Raw genomic sequence first — 19,469 nt, 5'->3', positions numbered from 1 at the left:
ACTAGCACATCACGGTCTTTGCTTACGAAGAGGCTGTAGCCACTGAAAAATGAGTGAGTAAAAGATAACGATATTTTAACATTTTGAATCACAATACACTAAATATAAAGGGGGGAAAAACACTTGTGCTGTGCATCCCAAGATAACTTCATTCAAAAATATAAATAAACTCCAGAGGCAGCCGAAGCGTTGTAGTCATTCACCTCAACAATTCAGATGTGAAATGTCTCGAACACAACCGTAAATTCGCCATTATTCCTCCAACTCATTCGAAATCCAGCTGACCCGTAACCAAGGACGTTTGGGTTAAGGAACGATAGTTTTGAAGGAAATCAGAGCATCTTCACCAGCATGCCATTGAGGCTTCCTTCAACTCTATGCAAGGTTGTGGTATTTATAAGAAAGGGGCGGGGTTTAAGCGGACTAAATGATTGGAGAAGTCCTGCATACGTCACCAGAGAGCACTCTGTCGTTCACCTGAAGATCGAATTATTACATTTCGATTAAAGGTTACAAGATCGAAATTTTAAATAAATAAATAAAACATATGCATGGATGAATCATTCACAATAAGAATCAATAACATGCATTTAGAAAATAGAAAGGGTGAATTTTCATTTCATACCGACTTTAAAATGGCAAAAGAGGGGAGATCAGCGATTGGTTAGGTTAATGTTCAAACTTGGCCTCTACGCTCCTTATATGGTCTTCCTGCTCCGGGTCCAAACTTGGCCTCTACGCTCCTTATATGGTTTTCCTGCTCCGGGTCCACCCCTTTACAAACTGTTTGTACGCGGGCTCCGCCCCCGCCATTCATCTGTGTGTTTGTGTGTGTAGCCGTAGTAAGGCATGCGCAGTGCGGACGAGTAAAACAGACGGAATTCAAAGTTTCTGACGGTAAGTCCTTTGTTATTATTGCAAATTAACTGTGCGAATGCAACAGAGGTTTATACATGTATATACAACCAGTCTTGGAGTTAGTAACGTGTTGTATGAGTGACGTTATAGGTTTTACAAAGCGGTTATTTACGTCAACAATGGGGCTTTGCGCGCGCATGGATGTGGAGCGTGGCATGGTCGCGTGCTAACGGGCTAGCTGTTATTGTTAATGGACTGTGGGAAACGCATTTTGGCGCTCTCTCTCTTTCTATTGGCTAGACTGTAGCTTTACAATTGTATCGTAACAAAAATATGCACGATTTGTTGCTTAAAACAACTTTCCGAAGGTTTTGTTTAAGAACGTGTGCACATGTTAGCCTAGTTTTAAGAAAGCTCCCCATCATCTACAGTTTTTGTCTCTGGTTTCCATGGACGCACAATGCTTTACCCAGGATGCCTAAACGAATAGAACATGATTTAGCGTTTCATTTATCAGTGCATGTCAAAAGAGACTGTATTTCCCTTCAAATCCGTTAATAATTTATCAAGTCTTTGTGAATGAGTCGTAGTGTGTCTCGTGATTTGGTTATTCAGACGTGCACGCTTTGTTATTGACTTGTCGCGCGCGAGCCATGCGTTTTATTTTGCATAAGCATGATTTCGTGAGTTAGTAATGTGTTCCTGTGTGTTTTCATGACTTAAGTATTTTCTATCTCCATGTCCCAACCTTTGGAAAAAGTCGCTTGCCTCTTTGTACTTTCGATTTAACAACTTCTGTGTCACTATCATCACCCTCGTCATAAGATCCTTGAGGAATTTATTTAATGTGAAACTAATCCAAATGTGATAAAAAGGGAATTGTCTAGGAATTAAATATTAAATAGGAGTTTCACTATAACCAATAGGATCTAGAGGAAATTCCTGTTTGAACGCATTAGAATTGGTTTGAGATATGATTTTCAAACATATTTCAGTGCACCCGTGCAAATATATTTAAGATGCTGTGCAAATATATTCAAGCATTTTGAAATAGTTTTTTTCCTCTCTTACTGTCTGTAAATAAACAGCTCTCGTGTGAAAGGTGCAGCGCAAGTCTATTGTCAAACATCAGAAGTAGGTCAATGCAACAGACGCGACAGATTCAGTCATGAAAGCAAACATGCATGCTTTTACCCAGTGTGTGTCAGGCGCGAGCGTGTGTTTCGTCGTCTCCTTATAACTTATGCACCATATTCATAATAATAATAATATATATAAAAAGCTGTCAAGTGTGAGAGCTCAATAATTGTTGTGACCTCCCCCTTTTATCACCCGCGCAAAATGAGCTCGGGAGCTTTGTTTTGATAATGTTCTCCTCATTTCATTTCTAGAGCCAATAAAGATGTTTGGCTTTCATAAATCGAAGATTTACCGCAGTAACGACGGTTGCTGTATTTGCAAAACCAAGTCGTCCAGTTCTCGATTCACAGACAGCAGTAGATACGAGGAAAACTTCAGACTCTGCTTTGGGTGAGTAGTGCATTCCCCTGTCATGGGCTTCTGTAAACACTGCTTTTATCCCTGCTTGTTAAAGTAAATCAAATTGAAGTTCTATCAAAATTTGGAGTAATTCCTAATGGGATCAAACGGGTATTGTATAAGAATATTTTTGGTGTCAAATAAGTATATATGGGATGAACAAAAATAATATAAAGTTATATGGCAACATTTACAATCAGGTTTCATTCGTTAACATTAATGCATTAGGTACCATGAACTAACGATTTTTTACAACATTTATTAATCTTTGTTGTTAATGCTAGTTAATAAAAATACAATTGTTAGTTCATAGTGCATTATCTAATGTAAATATAAAACTCTTGATTTTAAAAATGTATTACTATATGTTGAAATTAACATTAACCGAGATTACTGTATTATTCATTGTTAGTTCATGTTAACTAATGTTAACAAATGGAACGATATTGTTAAGTGTTACCTATATATATATATATAATAAATTGTTTATATTATAAATACTTTATATAAAATAACTATATATATCAAATAACATTTATTATATATAAAATAATGAAATGTATAAATTATTTTATTTATAAAATTAGATACAGTATATATATAAAATAATATATTTTAAATTATTTTATATATAAAATATAATATCTAACATTTATTGTATATGTAATAATTTGACACATATACCAAATAATTTTGTATATAAAATATTATATATACCAATTATATATATATATATATATATATAATTTTATATAATAAATTGTACATATTATATAATGTGTTTTATATATAAACTATGTTTTGATATACTTCATTATTTTATATATAATAAATTGAATATATTATAAAAAAATATATCAAATATGAATAATATGTACCATTTATTATATATAAAATAATGAAGTATATACAAATAATTTTATATAATATATACCATTTATTATATATAAAATAATGAAGTATATACAAATCATTTTATATAATATATACCATTTATTATATATAAAATAATGAAGTATATACAAATCATTTTATATAATATGTACCATTTATTATATATAAAATAATGAAGTATATACAAATAATTTTATATAATATATACCATTTATTATATATAAAATAATGAAGTATATACAAATCATTTTATATAATATATACCATTTATTATATATAAAATAATGAAGTATATACAAATCATTTTATATAATATATACCATTTATTATATATAAAATAATTCTCATTTCTAATTATCTGATCTAAGATTTCTTTGACACTAAGCGGGTTCTTGTGCAATTTTAATTTCTTGTCCACTTCAGATGATGAGTTTATGGATACAATTGTGCACATATATAGATATATACAGCTAAAATGCTTTAAATTATTTAAATCTACACTCCATACTCATAATGACACAAAGCAAAACCCAGATTATTTATATCTTTGCAAATTTATTAAAAAATAAAAACAGAAATATCACATTGACATTAGTATTCAGACCCTTAACTCAGTACTTAGTTGAAGCACGTTTGGAAGCGATTACAGCCTCAAGTCTTTTTGGGTATAATGTGACAAGCTTTGCACACCTGGATTTGGGGATTTCTGCCATTCTTCTCTGCAGATCCACTCAAGCTCTGTCAGGTTGGATGGGGACTGTTGGTGGACAGCCATTTTCAGGTCTCTCCAGAGATGTTCGATTTGAGTTCAAGTTCAGGCTCTGGCTGGGCCACTCAAGGACATTCACAGAGTTGTCCCTAAGCCACTTTTGTGTTGTCTTGGCTGTGTGCTTAGGGCCATTGTCCTGTTGGAAGGTGAACCTTCTGCCCATTCTGAGGTCCTGAGTGCTCTGGACCAGGTATTCATTAAAGATATCTCTGTATTTTGCTGCGTTCAGCTTTCCTTCAACCCTGACCAGTCCCCGCCACTGAAAAACACCCCCACAGCATGATGCTATCATCACCATGCTTCACCGTTGGGATGGTATTGCGCAGGTGATGAGAGATGCCTGGTTTCCTCCAGACATGACACTTGGAACGGAGGCCAAACAGTTCAGTCTACATTTCATCAGACCAGAGAATCTTGTTTCTCACAGTTTGAGAGTCCCTTAGGTGCTTTTTTGCTTTCTTGCACTGAGGAGAGGCTTCCGTCTGGCCACTTTGCCATAAAGCCCAGATCGGTGGAGTGTTGCAGTGATGGTTGTCCTTCTGCAAGTTTCTCCCATCTCCACACATGATCTCTGGAGCTCAACCAGAGTGACCATCAGGTTCTTGGTCACCTCTCTTACCAAGGCCCTTCTCCCCCGATTGCTCAATTTGTCCAGGTGGGCAGCTCTAGAAAGGGTCCTGGTTGTTCCAAACTTCCATTTAAGGATTATGGAGGCCACTGCTCTTGGGAACCTTCAATGCAGCCGAATTTTTTTGTAGCCTTCCCCAGATCTGTGCCTCAATACAATCCTGTCTCTGAGCTCTGCAGGCAGTTCCTTTGATCTCATGGCTTGGTTTTTGCTCTGATATGCATTTTCAGCTGTGAGACCTTATATAGACAGGTATGTGCCTTTCCAAATCATGTCCAATCAATTGAATTTTCCACAGGTGGACTCCAATCAAAGTGTAGACACATCTCAAAGATGATCCGGAGAAATGGGATGCACCTGAGCTAAATTTCAAGTGTCAAAGCAAAGGGTCTGAATACTTATGTGATATTTCAGTTTTTTAATTTTAATAAATGTGTAAAGTTATCAAAAATCTGGTTTTTGCTTTGTCATTATGGGGCATGGAGTGTAGATTGTGTATAAATGTGAAAAAAATAATTTAAAGATTTTAGCATAAGGCTGCAACAACAAAATATGAAAATGAGGGGGTTTGAATACCTCCTGAATGCAGTGTGTGTGTGTGTGTGTGTGTGTGTGTGTGTGTGTGTGTGTGTGTGTGTGTGTGTGTGTGTGTGTGTGTGTGTGTATAAAAAAATTCTTAAAAGGTTCTTATTTGAGCACTTTAGTATTGGTTCCAAATTCTGAAAAAAAATTCCTTTAGCATTCCTAAGATTTCAAATCTAATTGCTTTGTCACATCACCATTTATACTAGTTTATTGGTGGATGAAAATCTTTGGGAGCATGCTCTAAAAATAGTGCAGTGATGTAGTGACGTATAAAAAAAAATTACAATATACGTACAATGTGTGCAAATATGTACAGTATACACAATTCACAATATACTCATAATACACAGTGTACACACTGTATGCAAATACAAATGTGCAAGAACTTTAAGTAAATATTTGTTGTGACAAGGCAATACTTTTATTGTTCAAACTATCTTATCCCAGTCATTGAACACAAATTCACTTCCATTTTCATTTACTGTCATTTATGTTGCAACATGTTTCTCAGTCTGTCTGAGGATAGAGTTGGAGACATCTGCAATGCTTGTGTACTGCTGGTAAAACGCTGGAAGAAATTACCACATGGGTCAAAGAAGAACTGGAACCATGTATGTATTCATACCCTTTCTCCTGTGCTTTCACTGGAATCATACAGTACTTTCAGAAAGCTTGAAAGCATGTTTGTTTTTATTCAAGGTGGTGGATGCAAGAGCAGGACCTGGCTTCAAGCTCACCAAACCCAAGAAAGTGAAAAACATTGATGGAAAGAAGAAAAGTAAACTGAAAAAGCTTCATAAATTCAAACGACAAAGTGTGTCCCCTTTTTCCTGAATTGCACTGTTAATTTTCTTTTAAAAAGTCTTGTAGGTGGCATGCTAATATGTTTGACATTTCCCTTGTCTTTTATAGATTCAGATGCCCACAGCACCACATCCAGTATGTCTCCCTCTCAGTCTCCCAGCCACAGTAATCAGTCTGATGATGGATCGGACATTGAGACCAAACAGAGACGTCCAAACCCATCAAGATTCTCCTTTCTTGACCTGTCCTACTGGAAAAGGTATTTCTCTTTACCAAAGCATGTTAAAGGAATTGTTCACCCAAAAAAATGAAAGGTCTCACCATAATGTCAATACTTTGTAGGCAAAAGGTGTGCTGTGGGATTGTCTACAAAGGGCGTTTTGGAGAGGTGATCATTGATCCTCGACTTTTCAAGCCCTGCTGTAACAGCAAAAAGCGCCCAGCTCTGGCATCTTCCTCAGACTCTCCGATCTCTCAAACACTTCCTCCGCCTCTTCCAGAGGACGTGAAGGAGACGTGGTAACTAGCCCATTGCATCCACCAAACTGTCTCATTGAGGCCCTCATAGCTTTTGTCTCCAGTGGTAGACTCTGATATCTTCCCCTTGTTAGATAACTGTATGAGTTTAGTTTTTTTACCCCTCTGCTTTGTATTTTTTTATGACTCTTTTGTAAAATGTAAGTTTTGTACCTTTTTTTTATAAAACAGAAAAGGGGAAAAAAGGGCATTAGGAAATATTTATAGCTCAGAGTTGGGGCATTTAATGTAATCCATTTTTTTATCATTGTAAAATATTTTAGTTTAGGAGTTACCAGTGTTTGTAAATATAATCTTATTTTCCATTCTAGTGCACCAAAAGACTTCTATTTGGCATTTACTTTCATGAATTACAGATGAAATTATGTAAAGTGCTGTATCTAGAATTATAGCCAAGGCATTAATGAGATGGGTGTCATTTTAAGCAAATATAACATTTTACTCATCCGTGCAGTCCTCTGCTCAGATTCTGATCGTAAACTGTGGTTTATTATATTACAGAAATTAATTTTTGACTTTGGCACAATATTCACAATGTGAATACACCTCAGCTTTTGGTCTGTAATATGGATATGTGCTTGTAAAATGTATTTTTTTTCCTGGTTTGACAGATATTTCTCAAAATTGTTACGGGTTGGTAAATCTTTAAAACTAAGATGTAAAAATACATTCTCAGAGTGTTTAAACTGTTATTTATACAATGGAATAGAAAAGCATGCACAGTGTATTTGTAGGCATGATCAGTCTTTTTTAAATGTGTATCTTTGTGTTTTTGGCATATGAGAGTGCTATAATACGGATAGGATGAATGATGGATTTATGACCAGGCTTTACACTGTTTTTCACCATGTTGTCTACCAGTTCCACTATGTATTGGACACTAAAGGTAATTTATCAAAGATGAATTGTACAGCCAGTCTTTCAGCCTTGTTGTTTTTACTGCAGCTTTTTAAATGTTTTGGATTTCCCTTTTTTATTGTTTGTATTTTTGCAGTTAAATTTCCTCCAGGATGATAGAATAGCTGTTTTTAAATAAAATAGAATTGGGTTCAGAAGTTTAGCAATATTGTGGAGTTTACAAATTGGATTTGAAGGTACACAGGATTTTGGTTGTATTAATTTCATTGTATTATTTGAATGTTTGTTTTTATTCACCAGCAATATTCTGAGTCAGCGTTATTGTTTTGAAAACACATGAGAGAAATTATAAAATGTCAAAGTTCAGGGAAAATTTTTGTTTTTAACTATTAATTAGGCACATTCTCAATGTTAATGTGCCTTACCAGAGATTTAGATGATCGTTTCATTACATGAATTTGTCAGGTTTTTTTTAATTTATGCTATTTATTCAAAGCTGTCTGTACAATTGATGCTGTAAAGTAGTTTTGTGCACTTTCTGTTTTTATACTTTTTGTAATATTGATATTTTGTATCTCAATTTTCCTCACATTGGTATTTTCATAAAACTTATTAAGTATTTTCTCTTGTCAGTTTGATTGTTGTCTTAGGCGGGGAGTGGAAGAACAGAAATGAAGGAATATGTTTTAGATTTTAAAATGTAAATATTCTGCATGCATAATACATCAGATTAACTGTGTTTATAAGGACATTCACGCTTGTTTTTGAAAACTAGGTGGCGCCAAACTTGTTACAATACTGTAGATTTGTAATTATGTTTTTCTTAAACAATGGACCTTGTAGAGGCTTTCCTATAAGCAAGGGTGGTAATAAAGAAACACAATGTGCACACACCGTTAACTCTTGATTTCCCGTTTAATAAAGAAAATGAGTTTTACAAGAATGCGGTAGATATAATTTATTGCAATACACTTTGCTGATAAAAACAGTTACATGATGGCTACAGTACATTTTACACAATTTATTTCTGCTCATATTTCATGATGAAGGCCCTACGTGAACTGTATCTGTATTGCATTCTAGGTTAAATGCATGATGCCATTTTGATCTCAATTCCTATCTAATTTACATTCAGTTCGCTCTTAGTATTTCCCCATAAACATAATTTGCAGATATAGGTATACCAATTTCATAACAAAATTCCATCAAATGAAACTGAGTAATCTTTAACAAAATTAATAATAATAATAAAAAACTAAATATTTTACGTTTTCTTAATTTAATTTTGTGAAAAATTACACAGCTTAATTTAATGGAATTCTGTTATAAACTTGAAATGTGTAAATCTTAAAAAAATAGACAAAAACATTATTTTTTTTTTTTTTTATAATAATTATTTATTTGAGTATAGGACAGGACAGTTTTAAAGCCAAGGAACCCCTTTCCTAAAATATAAAGGTAGCTATATACTGTCATGTATTAAGATCCGTTTATACTTTATAAGAAAATATTGAGAAAAGTTTGATATTATGCAGTCATGTTTCCAAAACAAAACAATTGTCTTTTTTTTTTTTTTGTCACTGTAGCTACTAAAGCAAAAACAAGAATACAAAAATTTTATCTGTAAAAAAATTTCCTTTGTATGAATTCAACAGGGAATCTTTGTTCTACCCAATATAAGAGCAATGCTAGATGTATATACCTGAAGAGAAACTTTTTAATTGAATTCAGATTTATTTGTTTTGCACCATTATCAGCGTTCTAAAGGTTTACAAAGATTTGTGCCTTACACTAAAAAATAGCCTATATTTTTAAGATTTCCCATCAAAATCCCATCAAATTGAATTGTGAATCTTTAAAAAAAAAAAAAAAAAATTGTGTTTGTTGTTGTTGTTTTGTTGCACTTTATTTGTCAATAAAGTGATTTGATTTGATTTGATTTGATAAAGTGTACATAATTACATTTTATGGAATTAAGTTATAAAATTGTAACGCTTAAATCTTAAAATATTTTTTTGGAGTTTACAGTGAGCAAACCTGAAAAAAAAAAAAAAAGTAAAAAGATGGAAGCCAATAAAGTATTCTGAAACATACATATATTTATAAGGAACAACATATGAACACTTAGAAATATATAACTTTTTTCACAGTAAATTATTAATACTACATGCAGACGGTTCTGCAATCTGACAGTTAATATGGTTATGGTCGTAAACAAAAAGCTGGTGGTTAATCACATGTCCTTAATTATTGTGGGAAGCTGACATGAATCGTGCCTTTTGATGAAAACTGTTCCTCTTTCCGCACCTTACACGTGACAGTCAAAAACCACAAGAAAATAAAGACACCTAGAGGATGAAATGACAACATGACATTTTATACTCAAGCATATTAATCTCAAAGAGCCCCTGATCTTTGTTGATTTAGTACCCCAAACCCAACTCTAAAAAAAGCAATTGACACTTTCCATCAAAAGTGATAAAATAGGGCTTGAAAAATTGAAAAAAGTCAAATTAAAGTTGGCATGAAACGGAAGTTGCGACCTACTTCCGTACTGTGACGTATTTCCAAGTGAAACAGCTCGTCTAACAATACAAAAAAAATTATGTTCCAGTTTTCAGCAATAAAAACAAAAAACAAGAAAAAAAAATGTAGGGCGGGGATTTGAGTTTATTCATCAGTTGTTGATTGGATTGTGAAAATATGGGCGTTAACAGAACAGAGGCAGATCTGAATGTGAGTTTGCAGTGGGACACTAGTGATGGGAAGATTGGATTATTTTACTGACTTGGATCTTTGAGTCTCGTTCAGCAAAATGAACGAATCTTTATTCAAGCCATTTTGTTCATTTCATTCATTTGAGCAGAATTAAATTAAAATATTACATTTTCAATAGTCAAATACCCCCAACACGTCTACTTACGCAAACTTTGATTATAGTCCCAATAAGGAAAAATTGATAATGCAGTCAAGGACAAATTATGAGAAACAGAAATGATTAGCTCACCTCTGGATTTAATCTTCTTGTCCAAGTCATTGTCCAAGTCGTTCGTTCTTTTGTCACATTTGGTCATGAAGAACGTGACAAAAGAACGAACGACTTGGACCAGAAGACTCAAGAGGTGAACTAACCATTTCTGTTTCCTGTGTGAGCAATGCATAGCGTATACAGCTATCACATGACAGAACGAACGACTCTGACCAAAAGAGTTGAAAGGTGAACTAATCATTTCAGTTTCCTGTACAGCGCATAACAGATAACAGATTTGTATTAGATTGCACTACGTATGTGTATGTGTGTATGTATGTGTGTGTGTGTGTGTCTGTGTGTATATGTACGTATCTGTATAACAATTTTTTATTTTTTATTATTATCTGTGTCTTGCTGCTTTTGTATTGTTGCTGTATTGTTGTACACTGGAAGCTCCTGTCACCATGACAAATTCCTTGTATGTGTAAGCATACTTGGCAATAAAGCTCATTCTGATTCTGATTCTGAAAACAGACAAAAATACACCTTGCCATCTTCACCAAAATGCAATTGATGCTTTGTTGAACTCTACACAAGGTTGTGGTATTTATAAGAAAGGGGCGGGGTTTAAGTGGACTAAATGATTGGAGAAGACCTGCATATGTCACCAGAGAGAAGTCTGTCCTTTCACCAGAAGATCGAGTTATTACATTTTGATTAAAGATTATGAGGTAAAAATAAATAAATAAATAAATAAAAACATATGCATGGATGAATCATTCACAATAAGATCAATAACATGCATTTAGAAAATAGATGAATTTTCATTTCATGGCGACTTTAAAGGTGCTGTAAGCGAGTTTAGCCGTTGTAGTATTTACACAAACTGAGCCACTGAATTAGCCACACCCCCCTTTCCAAAACCCCGCACTACAAAGATACATTGCCTGACCAAAAATAAAGTTGCATACTTTATCGATACTAAAAAGGTCTTAAAAAGCCTTAATTCACCGTTCCGCAAATTAAGGCCTTAAAAAGGTCTTAAATCGGAGCAGCAAGTCTTAAATTCATAAGGTCATGGAAATAAATGTTGTATGAGTTATTGTATTCTCATTGCGTTTAATTAGGATGTCCAGATGTCCCGTTTTTGAGAGGTGTGTCCCGATAATTCTGTAAACAATATAATTATGTTCCGGTTTTAGCTGGTAGGCTCTCCGTTTTTTTTCTAATTACATTTAATATACTCATTTTCCTTTTCGCTATTGTCTTTAGTATCGTTTGCAGAGAAGAGAAGCAATTTCGATGTGTCGCACATTAATTTGACGATACCTTCATTCTAGTCTTTCAGCAACAGAGCTGTTCAGTTTGTAGTCCAAAAACTCGGAAGAGAATCGCCATGGGTTCCCTCTGGATTTTCCTATGGGTTTTTATAATGAGGTTTTTGAACTTATGAGTAAAATAAGGTCTGTGGTAAACATTACTTGATGATACGTGGACGTTTCTTCAACAACATAAATTATACACTTTCATACCTCAAATGTGAGTTTTGAAGCTGTATTGAATTATATACTTTTTTTTTTTTTAAACGCATGGCGTTTGAGGTATGACTGTGTGTAATTTATGTTGTAGAACAAAACGTCCTCGTTTCGTCAAATAATGTTTACCATAGAGCTTATTTTACCTTCGAAAACCCCATTATAAAAACTTACAGATTACTTGTGTAACCCTGGTTCTCAAATAGCATTAAGTAAGGTGTCTCACTATGGGATACGCCCCTTCTGCGTATTCCTAGACGCCCTATTACATTACGCCAGCCCTTATTGGATGGCAGAAGTGACGGTTGTGTCTGGATGAGGCTCTGATTCCCAGTATAAAAGGGACAACACAGTGTCATTACATTATTCAAAACAAGCACACCTCTTCCTTGCTTCACACAGCAAGGAGGGTGATCTGGTGAGACACCTCACTTAATGCTATCAGAGAACCGCGGTTACACAAGTAACCTATAGTTCTCTTTCAAGCATACATTTTGGGGGAGGTCACGTGACGCCATGCAAGAAGCAGACATGTGAGCAACGAGCTCTGCATACTTTGCTAAATTTTTAATTATTTTCATGTTATAATCTGGTGAAATTTGATACACCCAGTCACACATTTGCTCTTTGAGGCAAAACATGGCAAAGAAGCCAAAATCCTCGGGCTCTGGAGACATAAAAAAGACACTTACGTGTTCAGGATGAAAGCCCCTACAGGCCTACAGACCGGGGACTCGATTTGGATGCCACGGAGGGAGAGGAGATCCAGCGGCAATTTTATCTGATTTAGTCAGAGTTAATTTTGATCCCTTAATAAAGAGGTTTTCGAATGATGTAGACATGTGGGCTTCATTACATTTATCGATGATTTGGAAGGTTAATATTATTAAAATGAATTGTATTCCAAAATTCAACTACCTGCTACAGTCTCTCCCTGTAGATGTCCCCATCTCTTATTTCAAGCAATTTGATAGCATAGCGAAATCCTTTATTTGGAATGGTAAGCGTCCCAGGTTAAATTTCAATAAGTTACATAGGCCAAGTGACAATGGTGGGTTAGGCCTACCCAAGGTTTTGTTTTATTATTATACATTCAGTCTCAGACATTTGGCTCATTGGTCGCTTCCATCTGAGAGAGACCCTCCCTGGTTTTGTATTGAACAGGAAGTTCTTGCCTCTATTTCGCCATTGCAAAGCCTTTCTATCAAACTAACTGGAGAAGTTAAGTTACACCGTTCTCTATCTGTCACTCACTCATCATTGTGTCGATGTAGTGACACTAGGGGTCACTCTTGGGAGCCCGAGACACCTCTGGTCTTGATAAAAGGCCAATGAAAATTGGTGAGTGGTATTTGCATGCCACTCCCCCAGACATATGTGTATAAAAGGAGCTGGTATGCAACCACTCATTCAGATTTTCTCTTCAGAGCTGAACGGTCATGCTCACTGAGCTGAATTCCCATGAGTGTTCATTCACCTCTGCTGGATCTGATGGCGCATTTCAGTGGCTTCTCTCTCCTCTGCACTGGTGCACTGCAGAGAATGCCCCTGGGTGCTTCGGCAGAAATAAAAGAGTATATTTTTCTAAAAGAGTATATTTCTCTAAAAGAGCGGCACACACTAAATGTCTCTTTAAAGATGCCTTTCCTTTGTGTGTTATTCCTGGTTGCGCTCATTATATCTCGCCTTCTGACGGTCATGATCACTGTCTTTCGTGTCTGGGCACTGCTCACTCGGAGACAGCATTCGTGGGTGGGTCATGTACTCATTGCGAGAACATGTCTATGGCAACGGTGCGGTTGCGGTTTACCTTTGTAAGAAAGCAAGCCACCCCAGAGGCTCCCCGCTTCGGTCCTTCTACCTACGGGCACCGCTCAAAGCCACGCCCCGCCCCATTCCTTTCTTCCCGGAAGTGCATGAAGAGCTCACAAGGTCGTGGAAGGCTTTTTTTACTGCCCGGTCCTGATCTTTCAGCTTCTCCGCCCTCACTACCCTCGATGGTGGGGCGGCCAAGGGCTATTCGGCAATCCCCCCGGTGGATAAAGGAGATTGCGGTGCACCTATGCCCGCAGAGCACCACCACCTGGCGCAGGCGCCCAAAGCTCCCGTCCAAGGCCTGTAGGTTTACGTCGTCTCTGACGGTCAAGGCCTACGGTGCCGCTGGACAAGCCGCCTCCACCCTGCACGCCATGGCTCTCCTGCCAGCCCGCCAAGGCACTAAAGGAACTGCACAATGGTAGTTCTGCCCCGGCCTCGCTTTCCAGGTGACAAAGGTCAAGGCATGGTCTCTCGGGCGGGCGATGTCCATCTTGGTGGTCCAGGAGCACCACCTTTGGCTCAAACTGGTCGAGATGGGAGAGGCCGACAAGGCACAGTTCCTTGCTGCCCCCATTTCCCAAGTTGGCCAGTCCAGCGACACCGAGGACTTTGGCCAGCAGTTCTCAGCGGTGAAGCAGCAGACGGAGGTTATCCGGCACATCCTGCCCTGGCACAGCTCAAGATCCTGCACCCCGTCTGCTCGTTGCCAAGGGCGTCCCCCTGCGGTGACTGCACCGGCTCCGCCGCTGCCCGCCCCTGCGGCCCGGCCCTGGCGTGGAGCCCACTGCAGGAAGCAGATGCCACCCGTCTCGCGGCCACCAAGAACCCGCAAAATGCTTCGAAGCGCCCCTGAGACGGGTGACCCAGGGACGACGAAACCCGCTGCTCTGGAGCTGGTAAGCAGACCACTCCATCCCCTGGTCAAGGGCCGGGAGGAGAATCTTTTGTTACCTTTGCATTTAATTGCACTGCATGCCCAAGTGGGTGCAGTACCCAAGAGTTCAGCAAGAGCGGTTTTCTTGTTCCCTGAGTCATGGATCTGGTGTGCACGGCCATCATCACGACCACCGTCCACCACTCTATTTGGCAGGTTTGGCGCTCCAGCGGCGGTCTCCCTGCCCCTGAGCACCCAGCTGTGGCATAAATCCACCCCCAATGTGACAGTCTGCACAGGTCACGAAGACAGGCCTCTTCCTCCCCCATCCCAAGCTGTTCCGGGGGTGGTCACAAGGAGCCAGGTAAGTACTTTGATGTCCCTGAACTCAACACGGCCACGAAACGGTGTGACACCTCAGGCTGCAGCGAGGTTTTACAGCCCCTACTTGATTGTACTGAAAAAAGGCGGTGGGTTGCAGCCAATCTTGGACCTGCGAGTACTGAACTGGGCCTTACACAGACTCCCGTCCTAGATGCTGACGCAAAGATGCACTCTAGCAAGCGTCCAGTATCAAGATTGGTTCACGGCAGTAGATCTGAAGGACACGTACTTCCACGTCTCGAGTCTACCTCGACACACACCCTTCCTGCGGTTTGCATTCGAGGGTCGGGTGTATCAGTACAAGGTCCTCCTTTTTGGTCTGTCCTTGTTTCCTCACGTCTTCACGAAGGTCGCAGAGGCAGCCCTTGCCACGCTAAGGGAAGTGGGCATTCGCATCCTCAACTTTCCCGATGGTTGGCTAATCCCAGCTCTCTCTCGGGATGTGTTGTATGCACACAGGGACCTGGTGCTCTCGCACCTCAGCCGACTAGGGCTTCGGGTCAACTGTGAAAAGAGCAAGCTCCTCCCGGTTCAGAGCATCTCTTTTCTCGGTTTGGAGTTGGTCTCAGTCTCGTTGACGGCGCGCCTCACGAACGAGCACGCACAGTCAGTGCTGACCTATCTGCTCCAGGGGCATCGTATCATGGGTGACCCTGCACTCTGATCCCAGCTTAGACATGTGGAAAAAAAAAGAATTTCACTGTATATGTGCAAATGTGTGATAAATAAATATAATTATATAAATTATAACACTGCTGAGCCTAGACCTGACCAACTGAAGCAACCCCAGATCATAACACTGCCTCCAGAGGATTGTACAGTGGGCACTATGCATAACAGGTGCATCGCTTCATGTGCTTACCATCTTACCCTGACGTGCCCATCGCTTTAGAATAGGGTAAATCTGGACTAATCAGACCACATGACCTTTTTCCATTGCTCCACAGTCCAATCTTTATGCTCCTTAGCAAACTGAAGTCATTTTTTCTGATTAGCCTCACTAACAATTGGCTTTCTTGTGGCCACACAGCTGTTTAGTCCCAGTCCTTTAAGTTCTCGTCGCATTGTGCATGTGGAAATGCTCTTACTTTCACTCTTAAACATAGCCGTGAGTTCTACTGTCAATTTTTGTGACTTCAATGTGACTTCACCAAGCGTTTTAGCGATCTCCGTTCAAGATCATTCAAGATTTTTTTACAACCACATTTGTTCCACGAAGCTGACGGTTCACCACTACCTTTCAGATTTTAATAAGGTGTTGGACAGTTCTCTTCAGCAATCTCCTTAGATATTTTCTTTGTTTGATGCAGGCCAATAAGTTGCCCCTTCTGAAACACAGTAACATCTTTTCCACAACCACAGGATACATCTTTCGACATGGTTGTTTAAGAAATGAGAAGCTATACACTGCATCAGTTAGGGTTAAAAGAATTGTTGCCAGCTGAAACATTAATCACTGCAAAAATGAACAAATCATAGGCTCTTAAGTGTCTGCTTATTTAAATCCAAACAGCGACTTTTTTTTTGGCCAGGCAGTTTACCAAATTATCTTTATCAAGACCGATATCGAGCACAAATGGTTGTCAAAAACAACAGCACCAAAATAGCACCCTCAGCTGACAACTGTTATGAGCAACATGGTATAAATATGGCATTAGCCATTTATGTTAAAATACTTTATCCTGTTCCAACTTTATTCAGTATACACACAGATAACTATAAGTACACCATTTTGTTGGTTGATTTCCCTGAAAAATGCAAACACTGCTGTCCAAAATGATCTGTTTGAGCAACCTGTCCAAAGTGGGGCGGGACTATTTGTTTGTTTGACTTTGAGCGACCCGTCCAGTGTGAGTTTACGGCGGGACTATCTGTTTGTTTGACCAATGGCAGATGGAGGGTGTATTTGGAAATCAGTTTAAAATGTTTTTTTTTTCAGTTCTATTTGGTTATGCTATTGTCGCAAAAATGACACAATTAAGCTTTCAATCAGTGTTTAAAACCCTTATTTGTTTGATTTCATATTTTCCAATTTTAAATAATCATGTAAGCATTTAGCTTGAGTTTTATAAGAAGTTAACACTCAGTAGGAGCTAGGTAGTTTGAATCCAGTGCTGCATTACATTCAGCTGGGAAAGTCGGATTTTCCAACTTCCTACTAGGGAAAGTATAATGGAACGCCACTTGAAGTGGGAATTCCAACTTGCAAAATGCGTGCTGAAATTTTCAACTCCGATTTCGCCAAGATGGAGGTGCATGACGTCACAAAAACATGTCGGCACCCAGGGAGATATACAAAGTTAGTGATAAATGAGCCAAAGTTCCTACATTACATGATATTAAAGCTTGTTTAACAAACGTTTGTAGAGACAGGTGTGTAAAAGATGGTAAATTATACTCTCTTTTGATAATCATACACTTTAGATAGCACAAATGTAAAAGTTGCAGCATTGTTTATTATTGTGTAAGGAGATGTCTCTGGTGACAGTCAAACCCCTGCTAAGCGAAACAGGAGCATTGCAGTTTTATTTCCTATGTCATCTTCCGAGCATCTAGCAATGGAATGCCTTTATGGTTCGGAGATCGGAGATATCAAGTAGGAATATCCCACATCCGACTTGAATGGAACCCAGCACAAATCCCAACTAGCAAGTTTTGGTTCCCCAAACTTTCCAGGAATGTTAGTTTGACTGCAAAAAATGATTTTCAAGACAAGTTTTTGTCTTGTTTTCCAGTAAAAATATCTAAACATTCTTAAAACGTGATTTATTTACTTGACGAGCAAACTGGCATAAGATTTTAAGTCATGTTTTGAGAGAAATCTAATAAAATTTAGTGAGATTTATGCTTAAAACAAGAAAAAACTGCTTGCCAGTGGAGTAAAAAAAAAAGAAACTTAATTTAAAGAGAAAACAAGTTTATTTTGCTTACCCCATTGGCAGATTTTTTTTTTCTTGTTTTGAGTCTAAAGTTCACTAAATTTTGTTAGATTAATCTTAAAGCAAGACTTCATTCCTTATCCCATTTTGCTTGACAAGTAAACAAATCACGTTTTAAGAATATTTAGATAATTTTACTGGAAAACAAGACAAAAATACTTGTCTTGAAAATCTTTTTTTTTTTTTTTTTTGCAGTGTTTTGATAATAAAATAAAACCGAAAATATCCCGTAGCTAACGTTTTATATAATGCCCAAAGTATACTTTTTAAATATACAGTTTTGAAGCAAACACTTAACATATCGTCGGACATTCAGCCTTTCAAAGTATACTTCATTTGACTGTGCCCACATACACTGGTGGTTGGCAAATGTGCGCTAAGACTGCTATGAGGGACTGGACTATTTCACTTCAGGAGTTTAGACCCCAAAATATGTCTCTATAGTCCTTTAGACTCGAGTTATACAAATGCAAGTATCTCCTGACCACCTCACACATGCTCTCTTGACATGCCAATCCACTGTTGTTGTTGTGTGTTAAAATGAATGTTATAAATTGGAATGCCCAATATGACGGGCGTAGAAATGGAAGTCCCACCTTAAAGGTGAAAGAGCCAATTACCTTTTAGATACAGACATAGCCTGTCAGTTAACTCCAGAGCATACGCATTAGCTGGACCAGCCCGAAAAATAGTTTGTATTCATGATTTGAGCTAAAGAAGCACAATTTGTGATACCATTGTTGTCAGTTTTTTACTGCTGATTCGAAATATGTTTTCTGATCGTAATCTTGACCAACCGTTGTGGAAATATTCTGTCTTTTCCCTTCAAGTAGATAGCAGCTGTATTTGCATGCTGCTTGTCTACATACATAAAGCTGCCAGGGAGCGTTTCCAAGATGGTATTGTAATGACTTGCCTTGAAAGGGACTTTGCCAATGGTGAGTGTTGCCACTTTGGGACCCACTAGTAAATGCAAATAATATCAGGCATATGTGCAGACAATGCGTTCACAGTATGCATGGTTAGAAAAATCGAAGTACACTCACTGAGCACTTTATTAGGAACACTATGGTCCTAATAAAGTGCCCGACATGGTCTTCTGCTGTTGTAGCCCATTCGCCTTAAGATTCGATGTGTTGTGCATTCTGAGATGCTATTCTGCACACTACAATTGTACAGAGTGGTTATCAGAGTTACCGTAGTATTTCTGTCAGCTGGAACCAGTCTGGTCATTCTCCTTTGACTTATCTCATCAACAAGGCTTAGTTTTTAGTTTTTGGCACCATTCTGATTAAACTCTAGAGACTAAATATTTGAATTATTAAGCATTATATATATAAATTATCTGTATTTGGGGGCCTTTCTCAGCAAATAATGATGTTTGCGATTATGTGTACCATACTGAGTACAAAATTCCATGTGACTACCAGTAATTTTACACAATTACCAAACTCTCAGTAGTTTTACACAGTTAGC

The 19,469-nt window shown here is 37.8% G+C and overlaps 2 protein-coding genes across 3 annotated transcripts in view; one reads left to right on the top strand and one right to left on the bottom strand.

Moving 5' to 3' along the window:
* Positions 1 to 817: 817 nt before the first annotated feature.
* sinhcafl (SIN3-HDAC complex associated factor, like) lies at positions 818 to 8,093 on the top strand. Of its 2 annotated transcripts, none has more exons than XM_051722071.1 (6): positions 818 to 897; positions 2,250 to 2,388; positions 5,785 to 5,884; positions 5,973 to 6,051; positions 6,186 to 6,336; positions 6,420 to 8,093. In XM_051722071.1, exons 2-6 carry the CDS (start codon positions 2,261 to 2,263, stop codon positions 6,598 to 6,600), a joined length of 639 nt encoding a protein of 212 aa, XP_051578031.1. In that variant the 5' UTR covers positions 818 to 897; positions 2,250 to 2,260; the 3' UTR covers positions 6,601 to 8,093. The 2 variants fall into 2 exon arrangements, with proteins under 2 accessions (XP_051578031.1, XP_051578029.1); XM_051722069.1 differs by having other exon boundaries at positions 5,973 to 6,087.
* A 1,411-nt stretch (positions 8,094 to 9,504) lies between these two features.
* Positions 9,505 to 19,469, bottom strand: part of adgrg3 (adhesion G protein-coupled receptor G3) — a 30,794-nt gene continuing 20,829 nt past the window's right edge. The window contains exon 12 of the mRNA XM_051722041.1: positions 9,505 to 9,820. Coding sequence (XP_051578001.1) covers positions 9,720 to 9,820 — 101 coding nt within the window. The 3' untranslated portion in view covers positions 9,505 to 9,719. The remainder of the gene's footprint in view (positions 9,821 to 19,469) is intronic.

This window comes from Myxocyprinus asiaticus, chromosome 2, assembly GCF_019703515.2.
Source record: "Myxocyprinus asiaticus isolate MX2 ecotype Aquarium Trade chromosome 2, UBuf_Myxa_2, whole genome shotgun sequence".
NCBI classification, from domain to species: Eukaryota; Metazoa; Chordata; class Actinopteri; order Cypriniformes; family Catostomidae; genus Myxocyprinus; species Myxocyprinus asiaticus.
This window is presented reverse-complemented; position numbering and strand designations above follow the sequence as displayed.